At 33.4% G+C, this 13,605-nt stretch overlaps 1 protein-coding gene and 1 pseudogene across 1 annotated transcript; both read right to left on the bottom strand.

Annotated features, from left to right (window-relative positions):
* Nucleotides 1-4,179: 4,179 nt before the first annotated feature.
* Nucleotides 4,180-5,388, bottom strand: LOC114761188 (receptor kinase-like protein Xa21). Its single transcript, XM_028950518.1, has 2 exons — nucleotides 5,163-5,388; nucleotides 4,180-4,766 (listed from the first exon to the last, which is right to left on the bottom strand). Exons 1-2 carry the CDS (start codon nucleotides 5,386-5,388, stop codon nucleotides 4,180-4,182), a joined length of 813 nt encoding a protein of 270 aa, XP_028806351.1.
* A 4,062-nt stretch (nucleotides 5,389-9,450) lies between these two features.
* Nucleotides 9,451-12,801, bottom strand: LOC114761187 (probable LRR receptor-like serine/threonine-protein kinase At3g47570; annotated as a pseudogene).
* Nucleotides 12,802-13,605: the final 804 nt, after the last annotated feature.

Here is a 13,605-nt window from a genome sequence, read left to right as displayed (position 1 = left end):
GCCCTGCCCATGAAATGCCCAGCCCAAAGATGCCCATTCTTTTTCGGGCTGGGCTGGGCAATTTTTCTTCGGGCTCAGCGGGTATTTGGGCTTCATGCACACCCCCAATTGACAGGCTTAATGCGGCATAACCCCCAGTTAGATTTTGTTATTATTTATAATTTATAGTTTATATTTTTTTTTGCCAACATATTATTTATAATTTATAATATTTAATTATGTATTTTTAATATTTGTAATTTTTTTCAATTATACATTTTTATTAACAAAATTTTTGATAAAATTTCTAATTTTTAAAAATATATTTCAGTTATTAAATTACACCTCTTCCTATTGAAATAATTTAAATTCATCATATTATGTAAATTCATTTTTTATCATTTTTCATTATTTAATAAAAGTCATACTTTTTTGGTAATTTTACAAACTAAACTTATTTATTCAATTATAATCCAGATAACTTTCCTATTTTTACAAACTAACTTTTATAAAATTCAATCTAAACATAAATTACATTATCTAATCTAACTTTTCTAAAAATCAAATTGAAAATAAGCTACTTTTTCTATCACTAATCTAAATGGAACCATCATCGATGGATATGGCTTTTGCTTATGTACATATCTTTTCATTTCTCAGACCAATTAAATTATGTAATTTTTTCATTCTCTGTTCTTTCTTTTGATGCCAACTTTGGGGGTATTTGTACCCATGGGCAAAAATTACAAATCTATTTGTTTCCTGAATACAAATTGCAATTTGTTAGTAATGCGTGGAGGCTCAAGAAAGACAATTATAAGATTAGAATTCACACTAGCTATAACAACATGTAGCGATGCTGCTGATAAGAATTTAGATATTGAAGGAGTAGCTGATTCATCTACCAAAGTAACAATTTATTCTAGCACATATTCATTGAATTTCTTTGTTCTCAAAGAAAGAATCTTAGAGAAGATCTAAGATTGAAATATAATTCATGAAAAATAAGAAATTTTATTATGGCAGAAATTTATAATAATCACATACCTAAAGTGGCATTTCAAACTCATTTTTTTGATGTTTCTGTCAATTTCAACTTCTCTCCCCAAGACCAAAAAGACCTAGAGCATTTTTAATTTGATTTAGCTCCTTTAGCACACCCGTCACGTTCATCCTTTCTTTAGGAGATTGTACTGAACAAGCAAGTCCTATCTCAAACAGTGAAATTAGAGTCCTCTCATAGTTGGGATGCATATGAGCCACCTTCTATATCTTGATTTCTCCCCTAGCTATTGTTGTTGTTAGTGGTATTTGGTGGGGTAGAATAGCTGTGTCCATGATCTCTAAAAGATTATTTGGAAATACAGCTTTGACGTAGCTATGAAGATTGTGACCATCTTCAAATATTAGGTCTGTTGGTCTTTTTCTAGTTAACATTTCCAAAATAAGAATACCAAAAGAATACACATCACCTTCTATTGACACCTCAACTTATTCTGTACTCTGTAATAAGCATGTTAGATTATAGTAAATATTTAGAAACTTCATTGTCTTGAAAATAACAAAATAAAAAAGAAAAATATTTCATTAAAAAATGGAATTTAAAAGGGCTCCAAGCCAAAATAAAAAAAAATTGTACCTGGGGTAGCATAGCCAATTGTCCCTTTTATTCCAAATGCACTTGTTTGCTTTTGAGAATGGCCATTAAGTGTGGCAAGTAGTGTTGCTAACCCAGAGTCACTTACGTGAGCCACCATATTAGCATCAAGAAGGACATTGCTGGGCTTTAAGTCATAGTGGACAACTGGTTGCTCATTTTCATAATAAAGATAACGTAGTGCAAAAGCAACATCATCTATAACATTGAACCTTTGACAAATATTCAATGTTGATGAATATGCATGTTCTTGATTAGGGTGTAACCATTTTTCAAGACTTCTATTTGACATATATTCAAATACCAATGCCTTAAATTCTTGTCCCTTGTAATCAATGCTTGAGCAACATGTGAAAATTTGTACCAAATTTTGATGGCTTATGTTTTTTAATGGATTACATTTTGAAATGAAACTCTTTTGGGCTCCCTTCTTTTGAAGGTTCAATACCTTTATTGCTACAATTTTGTCTTCTAATTCTTACCTTCCTTTATATACTAAGCCATAACTCCCGAATCCAATCAAGTTGTTGGTAGAGAAACCTTCAGTTGCAATGTGTAGATTTTGATAAGAGACCTTTGAAAACTGTTCAATTCTAGGTGAAGTTGAAGATGATTTCTTGTTTCTTTCACGCCTCCAATAGAAGAGAAACAAAAATATCAATAACACAGAAAAAGCCACACAAATCACAATAACCATGGGCTTTAAATTGTGTTTTCCTTGCTTGTCAAGTTTCTTAGGGCATGGTGGTAAGTGTAACTCAAAAATACCGCCACAAAGATTGTTGTTTCCAGTCACTGATATTGCACTTGCATTGTTGAAAACCCCTTCTATTGGCACCTCACTGATAGCATACCAGGAGGTATTGAATATGGAGGTCATGAAGCCCAAATAGCACTCCTTTAGTTAGAAGCCCAACAAGCCCTCCAGAGTGTTCCAGGGACTTATAGCTCAAGAATACTTATGTGGAGGAGGACATGGATCATTCCTTAGATGATGAGATGGATACATACGGAGCTTAATGTGACATATAGAAGGCCGCCTTAAAAACTATCATGGTATATAAGTCATCAGAGTATGAATATTTGGACTTTGAGAAAGATAAGAGCACATTCTAAGAGACCAAAAAGAGCATTTGAAGCCAGTTTCCATGTTGTTGAAGGTCCAACACAATATTATATGCATGGAGGAGTCCATTAGAGCTATAATCTTTTAAATTGGGGCCCAAATGCATTGTGCTATGGACCATGGGAATTCGAAAACGTGATTCAACCACATTCAAGCCCAAATAGATGTCTAAAAGGCCCATTTATGCTTTTGGATGTGAATAGTAATGAAGGTCCATTTGGAAGATCCAAGAAGATTCAAGAAGTATCAAGAGTGATATTATTGACATTAATTAGGATTTTGTTTGTTTTGATTAGTTTCCTATTTTCAAATAGCAGACTTGTTCTTGAAGTTTAAGTTATTTCCTTTAATTTCTACGTAATAAATGATGCCTCTCATAGTCAAATAATCATTAATGAGGCATCATCCCCAGCATTTATGTCTTAAGATGCTGATTCTAGAGTGTTCTATGATTGCCTATATATAGGCTATATTTTTGTACTTAAAAGGAAGACTTAGATGAATGAGAATTGAGTTTATTTCTCTCTATGTGAGCTTTGCTTGCATCCTTGTGTTCTTGTGAGAATACTCGACAGTATCAAGGGATTGATCAACCTTATGGTGTCTTCATGGCTGGGGTTGTAAGAGAAAAATTCTCTTAAAGTCCTACCTAGATCAACTGTTGAGAAAGATAAGAGCACATTCTAAGAGACCAAAAAGAGCATTTGAAGCCAATTTCCATGTTGTTAAAGGCCCAACACAATATTATATGCATGGAGGAGTCCATTAGAGCTATAATCTTTTAAATTGGGGCCCAAATGCATTGTGCTATGGACCATGGGAATTCGAAAACGTGATTCAACCACATTCAAGCCCAAATAGATGTCTAAAAGGCCCATTTATGCTTTTGGATGTGAATAGTAATGAAGGTCCATTTGGAAGATCCAAGAAGATTCAAAAAGTATCAAGAGTGATATTATTGACATTAATTAGGATTTTGTTTGTTTTGATTAGTTTCCTATTTTACAGTTTCCTATTTTCAAATAGCAGACTTGTTCTTGAAGTTTAAGTTATTTCCTTTAATTTCTACGTAATAAATGATGCCTCTCATAGTCAAATAATCATTAATGAGGCATCATCCCCAGCATTTATGTCTTAAGATGCTGATTCTAGAGTGTTCTATGATTGCCTATATATAGACTATATTTTTGCACTTAAAAGGAAGACTTAGATGAATGAGAATTGAGTTTATTTCTCTCTATGTAAGCTTTGCTTGCATCCTTGTGTTCTTGTGAGAATACTCGACAGTATCAAGAGATTGATCAACCTTATGGTGTCTTCATGGCTGGGGTTGTAAGAGAAAAATTCTCTTAAAGTCCTACCTAGATCAACTGTTCGTTCGTTACTTGATTCTAGCCGGTCTGTACGTCCCCCCATATCACTCACCATTAGACATATTGAATAAAATGTTCAAGTATTGAAGAGAAGAAATGTTCTGTAGGTCGATTAGTATTGATCCAGATAGGTTGTTTTGAGGTATATCTAAATAAGTAAGACCTTTCATCAAAGTTAGCGAAGGAGGCATGGGCCCATTGAAGGAGTTCTTTTGTACGTTAAGGTATTCCATAATTGTGCACTCTCCTATGGTTGAAGGAATCTCTCCTGAGAGATTATTTTCAGACACATCCAAAGTGCCAAGGTTTTTAAGCTTTCCAACCTCAATAGGCAAAGATCCATTCAATGAGTTGTGAGATAAGTTTAACACAATAGACAAGGAGGGAAGACCAAAAACCCGCAAGGGTACAACTCCGTGGAAATTGTTTTCTGAAAGGTCTAAGCTTAGCAAACTCGTCATGTTTCCAATTGTGGTAGGAATTTTTCCCTCAACCATATTCCTTGAAATTGTTAACACAATCAATTCACTAAGGTTTTCTAAGGAAGGTGACGCCTCTCCTGAGAGTTGGTTTCCATCGAGACGTAATTCTTTTATCTCAAGCAAATTCCCAAAAGAAGTTGGAATAGTGCCTTAGAATTTGTTGTATTCAAGACCCAAGATGGTTAAACTTGTGTACTTTCCAAAAGTATTGGGAATAGTACCATATATTTGATTACCACCTAAGAATAGTTTAGTAATTTGGGCGGACAGATTTCCTATGGAGTTAGGTAAAATGCCTCCAAATTTGTTGTATCCCAAACCTAATATTCTAAGTTTGCTACAATTTTTCAAGGATGTCATGAAATCAAGGTCACTATATGAGTTGCTCCCAATATTATTAGATTCTATGCTTAGAAGGTAAAGATCTTTTAAGTTGCTAAGATTGGGAACTTCACCAAAAAGATGGTTTGAAGAAATATAAAAAAATTGGAGTGAAGATGCATTTGTGATGGAATTTGGTATTGGACCAGAAATTTGATTCATACCTATGGTTAAATGTTCCAGATTTGGAAGGGTGGAGAACATGTTATATGGAAGCTGAGTTATGTTCAAATGGTTTACTGCTAATGATATCACAGTGAGAGATGAAAGGTTGTAAAGTGAGGAAGGAAGAGCACCTGACAAAGTATTCACTGCTATTGCAAAAACTATCAAGTTCTTCAAATGGCCTATCTCCTCTGGTATGCTTCCTTCCAAGTTATTATAGGCCATGGCAAGGTAGGTGAGGGAAGTAAGATTCCATATAAACATTGGGATTTCTCCAGTTAAATTATTGATAGAAAGTTGTAACTATTCAAGCTTCTGAAGACCCCCTAGCTGATATGGTATTCTACCGGTAAGACTATTCCCTAACAAAAACAGGTACCCCAATTCAGTGCAACTCATCAAGTTCCAAGGAATGTCGCTGGAGAATGTGTTGTTTGAGAGAATGAGTGTGTTTAGCCTGAACAAACGTCCCAACTCTGTTGGCATTTCTCCATGAAAACTGTTGTCTGAGGGAGAGATATCTCAAGAAAGAGATATTCCCAACATGAGGCTGTATGATCCCACCAAGATGATGACTTGTCAAATTCAACTTGGTGACCCGCTGATGCTTGTGGCCGCATGTGATTCCAATCCACGTGCAGAAGTGGTTCGAACTATTCCAGGAGCTCAAGATTTCTTTAGGATCATGAGTTATTAATTCTTTAAACTTGAGCAATGCCAGATAGTCTGTCTCGTTTGATGCAGCTCCAACATGTTGGAAACAAAGCAAGTTGATGCAGATGAAGATGATAAGGATTAATGGTGGAAGGTAGTATTTGGAAAGAAATGAAAATGAAATAATGGAGGCAAAAGCCATGGTTATGCAGAAGAGCGTGAATGGTTTTGTGGATTCACATATATTGATATGGTGCTGCTTTAATATAAACAATCATGTGTATATATACCTTTTATAATATCAGTAGGGGTTAATAATTTTTGGCCCTTGAAATTTCAACCTATTTTTTGTTTTGGTCCCTCAAATTTTAAATCAGCAGTTTCAGTTTCTAAAATTTAGTTTATTTTAAAACGTTAGTCCCTGAAGGTATAACGATTGCTAAAATATGCTAAAGTGTCATCAATGATGTTAGAAGTGATAATGTTGACTCACTGGATGACATATAATTGGATCTTGTGTGGATAATAGAATGCAGTGCAGCGAACAGCTCCCGAAACAACCAGTGAAGAAGGAAAAAAAATGGGTTAAACAACTGGAATTTGAGAACCTGTTCTTTTTTAACACTTCTGTTATTCATATAAGATCTAGCTAAGTATTATTTGATGAGTCCACATCACCATTCAACATTGTTGTTTGACATTTCAGTAGATTTTAACACTGTTACACCTCTGGAGATTAATATTTTAAGACAGACTAAATTCGAAAGACTAAAATTATCATTTTTAAATTTGAGGGACTAAAACCAAAATAAACTCAAATTTCAGGAACAAAAAATTATATTAAACCTAAAAATAATAAATTTAGTCAAAGAGCAAGAAGAAGACAGATTTGAACAGAAGTAATAAACTAATCAATTAGAGTCAAAGAGCAAGAAAAAGACAGATTTGAACAGAAGTAATAAACTAATCAATTACTCAGAATCTGCATGTAATTAATTAATACTTGATATTATCTCATTGTATATGTGTACGTGATCCTAAAAAAGGCAAAAAACATACTAGGGTTTAGTCAACTCTTCTTCTCCTAATTAAAACAAGAATAGATATTAACTTTTTTGAATATGTAACTTTCAGGGAAGGTCATGGAGATTGGGAAATTCTCTGAACATTTGAATTTTTATATAAAATTAATTTGAAAATGATAAATTTTTAATCAAAACACGCAATTAAATTTTAAATATAGTACTAATTCGCCGTATTAGTTTGAATAACACGCAAACTATGATTGATTCATTCAGTCTTCAATTTATGCAGGGCAACAAAATATTAAGCTAAGCAATGGACGGGGATAAGGTCATCCATCTACAACTTACGCGGAAATAGACCAGGATCATAAAATAATAAAGTATGTGATAGGCTCATTCTAACTAACACTTCAAACATCACTTTCAAGAAAAATATAACCAGTAAGGGTTGAAATAAGTTCGGTTAGGCTTTAAATAACCAAAATACCCATCTTTAATTAAAAAGAGAAATTGATTATTTTATCCCTCCCAAATGGTTCACCTCTCTTATTATTTATATTTAGAAAAAAAACATATACATAATTTTTCTCTTTTTGAGATTTTGTATATATACACCTTCAAAATATTTTAATAAAACATTTTAAATTACAATATTAGTAGTTGTTAAATAAATATTTTTTATTTTCAGGTTATAAATATTTATTTTAATATTTTTAAATATTTTAATCACAAGAAATATTTAATATTAAGGTGTTATAATTTATGTTTTCGGTTGAATCCAGCATTGCTAATTAATAAAATAGACGTAGATAATAAAAAAATAAAAAATATTTATTTAAAGGCTACTTATATTTTTAATTTAACATTTTTTTCATTAAAATATTTTTAATGGTTCTAGTTATATATACAAATTTTAAACACGGTAAAACTACTTATACTTTTTTATCTTAAAAAACAATCATAAAATTGAGCTATCATTCGAGAGGGTTAAAGTAATCAATTTTTCTTTTTAAATAAGGAAGGGCATTTTAATTATTTAACAATATTAAAAAAATTTAATCGGGCCTCAAGCCATAATTAAGAAAAAAAATTTTAATCAGGCCTCAAGCCGTAATTAAGAATTTGATAAAAATATAGGCTTGAATTTGGATTTAGATATTTTGGCTGGATTTATTTGGGATTCTCCCAATTTTCTATCCTATAAAAAATATTAGAGGTAGTAAATAAGTTTATTATTTTCTTAGTATTGATGTCTAATTTAATTAAATAGGACAGTAAATGACTAAATGACCTCTATGTTGCACAAAATGGCTAGGAAAAAGGTTAAATCTGATTCAATCGCACTAGCCTAAACAAACTAACAGAAAGCATAACAGAGGAAAAGTGTGGAAAACAGAAGTTGATGATAATCTTATGGAGTTCAATTACTATTGAGGACTTAATATCCCGAAGCCCAAACCACCGATCATCAAAATCGCCGACTCTCCTATTCAAATTTCCCCTTTTAATGTGCGAGAGAAACTGGCGATGGGTGGAGATTTGAGTTCTAATTTTTTAGGTTTGATGACCCTGTTTTGATACAAGCATGGCCCAAAACAGGGGTACCCCAAAACAGAGTGAGACCAGAGATACCCATCCATCCACGTCTATATTTATTGCATACTCAAATTCTTGCTTGCTTAAAGTTTAACTTCTTTCTTCCAATTTGATTTTATAAGGTAATACACTACAAGACTTTAATCACATTTTCTATAATTAATTAAATCATATATATAGAGTTCCAGCAAAATAAATAAATGATACAGAGCGGCTTACACATCTGGTTCAGACTCTTAGCTGGGATGAACGATAGTGTAGTTTATGATATATATTGGATTTAATCCATATTAAGGAAGAAATATATATATCCCTCCTAATTGTTAAGTTGATTTGATTCTAGATATAAGACATATTTATTATATTTATCAGTTTTTTTCTAAATTACCTCTATTGATACTCCCTTAAACATAATCAAGTAAAAGAGAGAGGAAGTATATTAACGAAAATGATCATGGTGTTTTAAAAAAACATGTCATGTTTCTTATAATTAACTAATTTCTTGAACTCTCTTAATCTAATTAAATTAATTAAATATGTCTTATATTAAGAACCGGAGCATTGTGTGTATGCATGTATAAGGCATCTAAAGCTAACATTGTTAAGTCGGTGATTTCAGGTATTTCATTTAAGTAATTTGATGAGGATTTACCCAAACAGAGTAGTTTACGAGAAATTAATTTAATACTCTATTGAAATTTTTCTGAAATTTTAAGCTTGTCTTTTTTGTTTTTATTCCTATTAAATATATGCCACTTATGATCTCTTTGTAATAAATTTTCACTTATCATTTTTTATTGTGTTTTTAATTAAATTTAACTAACATTTTGAGCCATGTGATTTTAGTAGTTTTTTTCATTAAAAAACAGAGGAAGTATTTTTTTAATTGTAAGATTAAAATTTACATTATAGCATGTATCAATGTCGATAGATATTTAGACATTGAAGGAGTAGCTGCATGGTTCACGTACCAAAGTAACAATTTATTCTAGCACATTCATTGACATTTCTTTGCTCACAAAATAAGAGTCTCATAGAAGATTTGAGATCAAAATATAGTTCATGAAAAGCAAGGAACTTTCTTAGGGCAGAAATTTATCATAATAACATATCTAAAGTGGCGTCACAAGCTTATTCGTTGATGTTGCAGTCAATTTCTACTTCTTTTCCCAAGAGCATTTTTAATTTGATTTAGCTCCCTTAGTACACTCATCATGTCCATCCTTTCTTTAGGAGATTCCACTGAACAAGCAAGTCCAATTTCAAATAGTGAAATTAGAGTCTTTTCATGGTTGGGATGCACAAGGGTCAGCTCCTCCATCTTGATTTCTCCTGTAGCTACTGTTGTTGTCTGTTGTACTTGTTGACGGACAAGAGCTGCGTCTGCAATCTCCAAAAGATTGTTTGGAAATACAGCTTTGACGTAGCTATGAAGATTGTGGCCATCTTCAAACATTAGGTTGTTGGTCTTTTTCCAGTTAACATTTCTAAAATAAGAATACCAAAAGAATATACATCACCTTGTATTGATACCTCAGAGGTTATTCCATACTCTGAAAGGTGTTAGGATATGGTTAGTATTTAGAAATTCACTATGTTGAAACTAACAAAATAAAAAGAAAAATTCATAAAAGCAATGGAATTACAAGAACTTCAAGCTAAAATAAAATATGTCACCTGGAGGAGCATAGCCAACTGTCCCTTTTATTCCAGACGTGCTTATTTGCTTTCTAGAACTGCCATTAAGGGTGGCAAGTAGTCTTGCTAACCCAAAATCACTCACATGAGCCACCATATCATCATCAAGAAGGACATTGCTGGGCTTTAAGTCACAATGGACTACTGGTTCCTCATTTTCATAATAAAGGTAATGCAATGCAGAGGCAACATCATATAGAACATTAAATCTTTGACAAATATCCAATGCTGAATGATATGAACTTTCTTGATTAGGATGCAACCATTTTTCAAGGCTTCCATTTGACATATACTCAAACACCAATGCCTTAAATTCTTGTCCCTTGTAATCAATGCTCGAGCAACATGTTACAATTTTTGCCAAATTTCGATGCCTCATGTTTTTCAGTGCATTACATTCTGAAATGAAACTCTTTTGAGCCCCCTTCTTTTGAAGGTTCAGTACCTTTATTGCAACAATTTTATCTTTGATTCTAGCCTTCCTTTATATACTGAGCCACAACTCCCAGATCCAATGAAGTTGTTGGTAGAGAAACCTTCGGTTGCAATATGTAGATTTTGATATGACACCTTGGGAAATTGTTCTACTCTAGATGAAGTTAAAGATGATTTCTTGTTTCTTTCACGCTTCCAATAGAGGGCAAACAAAAATATCAATAAAAGTGAAAAAGCCACACAAATCACAACAACCATGAGCTTCAAATTGTGTTTTCTTTTTGTGTCCACTTTCTTAGGGCATGGTGGTAAGTGCAACTCATAAATTCCCCCACAAAGATTGATATTTCCAATCAGTGATATTGCACTTGCATTGCTGAAAACTCCTTTTGTTGGAACCTCACCATCAAACATATTGAAAGAAATATTTAAGTACTGAAGAAAAGAAACATTCTGCAGGTCAATTAGTATTGATCCAAACAGGTTGTTTTGAGATATATCTAAATGTGTAAGAGCTTTCATCAAAGCTAGCGAAGCAGGCATGGGCCCATTGAAAGAATTTCCTTGTAAGTTAAGATATTCCATACTTGTGCATTCTCCTATGGTCCAAGGAATCTCTCCGAAAAGATTATTTTCAGAGATATCCAAAGTGCCCAAGTTTTTAAGCATTCCTACCTCTGAAGGCAAAGATCCATTGAATGAATTGTGAGATAAGTTTAATAAAATCGATAAGGAGGGAAGACCAAAAATCTCAAAGGGTATAGGGCCACTGAGATTGTTTTCTGAAAGCTCTAGGCTAAGCAAACTTTTCATGTTTCCAATTGTGATAGGAACTTTTCCTTCAAGCATATTTCCTGAAATGCTTAGCAAAATCAATTCACTAAGGTTTCCTAAGGAAGCTGGTATCTCTCCTGAGAGTTGGTTTCCTTCGAGACCTAATTCTTTTATCTCACATAAATTCCCAAAAGAAATCGGAATAGCGCCTGAGAATCTATTGGATTCGAGACCCAAGATAGTTAAATATTTGTACTTTCCTAAAGTTCAGGAATAGTACCATAGATCTCATTAGCACCAAGGCATAGTCCATTGAGCTGGGTTGACAAATTTCCTATGGAATTGGGCAAAATGCCTCCAAATTTATTGTAGCTCAAGCCTAATAATTCAAGTTTGCTACAATTTTTCAAAGGTGTCATGAAATCAAGGTCACCATTTGAGCTGCTCCCAATATTATTAATTTCTATATTAAGACAGGAAAGTTCTTTTAGGTTTCCTAGATTGGGAACTTGACCGAAAAAATGGTTTGAACCAATATCAAAAAATTGGAGGGAAGATGCATTTGTGATGGAATTTGGTATTAGACCAGAAATTTGATTCAACCCTATGGCAAAATATTCTAGATTTGGAAGGGTGGAGAACATGTCATATGGAAGCTGAGTCATGTTCAAACGGTTTGCTGCTACTGATATCATAGTGAGAGTTGATAGATTGAAAAGTGCAGAAGGAAGTGCACCTGACAAAGTACTCCTCGGTGCTCCAAAAAATATCAAGTTCTTCAAACGGCCTATCTCTTCAGGTATACTTGCTTCTAAGTTGTTGTGGCTGCTGTAAGATGAGTGAGGGAAGTAAGATTCCATATAGACCACGGAATTTCTCCAGTTAGATTGTTGACAGAAAGTTGCAACTGTTCAAGCTTCTGAAGATACCCCAGCTGATATGGTATTTTACCAATAAGCCTATTCCCTACCAAATCCAAGATCCTCAATTCAGTGCAACTCGTCAAGTTCCAAGGAATCTCTCCTGTCAATGCGTTGTTAAAGAGAATGAGTGTATTTAGCCTGAACAAACATCCCAACTCTGATGGGATTTCTCCATGGAAACTATTGTTTGTGAGGGAGAGATATCTCAAGAAAGAGAGATTGCCAATGTGGTGCGATATGATCCCACCAAGCTGATGGCCTCCCAAATTCAACTTGGTGACTCGCTGATGCTTGTGGCCGCATGTGATTCCAGTCCAACTACAGAAGTGGTTCGAACTATTCCAAGAGCTCAAGATTTCATGAGGATCATCAGTTATTGATTCTTTAAACTTGAGCAATGCCAAATAATCAGTCTCATTTGATGCAGCTCTGACATGCTGGAAGCAAAACAAGTTTATGTAGAAGATGACAAGGATTAATGGTTGAAGATAGTATTTGGAAAGAAATGAAAATGAAGTGGGGGCAAAAGCCATGGTCATGATGAAGTGCGAAAATGGTTTTGTGGATTCATATACTGAAATGGTGTGCTGCTTTTAATTTATAGGAGCTTTAGTCTGTTCTTAATTAGCATAAGTTTTTCCGTTTTCATTGACTTCATTTGTTGATTTACAAGAAGTGAAAGGGACGCATGTAGAGCAAGACATGTACAGTGATGTATGATATGTCTTGACAATAAACAAACAAACAAATACTAATTAAATAAACAATAAAAGGGAAAATTGGGGATTGATCCCCATTTGAAAATTTAACTGGGGCATGAATCCTAGTTAAAGGTGAAGTCATGAGATTTTTTTGGGGAAAATTAGCATCCATATGAAGTGATCATTTTACTCTTTGTGCAATCTATCTTCTCTTGTGTGTAAATCCATCTTCCCTATGTACAATCTACCTTCTCTATATGCAAATTAAGTCCCCTTCATGCAATCCATCTTCTCTATGTATAACTTACTTCCCTGTATGCAAATTAAATTTTGTGTAACTTATCTTCTACGTAATAACACAAACATTTCAGTATCAGTCTTTGAAAGATAGTGGTAGACCTACCACTACAATGCATCCAAATTATGTGCCGTGTTTAATTTGCAATGGCTTCGCAGCCTAATATATTGACTTTATAAAACGCATAGAATAATATATTAACCTTGTTTACATTAGATTTGAAAGGTTTGGTTTTGTATTATTAAAAATATTCTAATATAAAATTGATTGTGTTGAAAAACTGAAGGTGAAAAGTGTGAATGCTTCGCAGAGTCATTATTGAAATGGTGCCTTAATCT

The sequence above is a fragment of the Neltuma alba genome, unplaced genomic scaffold, assembly GCF_004799145.2.
Source record: "Neltuma alba isolate B1F8T4 unplaced genomic scaffold, ASM479914v2 tig00011088_pilon, whole genome shotgun sequence".
Classification (NCBI taxonomy): Eukaryota; Viridiplantae; Streptophyta; class Magnoliopsida; order Fabales; family Fabaceae; genus Neltuma; species Neltuma alba.
This window is presented reverse-complemented; position numbering and strand designations above follow the sequence as displayed.

Excerpts from the sequence above, each read along its gene's own strand:
- LOC114761188 (XM_028950518.1), bottom strand. The coding sequence starts at position 5,388 with ATGGCCTATAATAACTTGGAAGGAAGCATACCAGAGGAGATAGGCCAT. Across the intron at positions 4,767-5,162 it reads TCTGGAACATTTAACCATAG|GCACTATTCCAACTTCTTTT; the intron begins GTATGAATCAAA and ends ACAAATTCTAAG.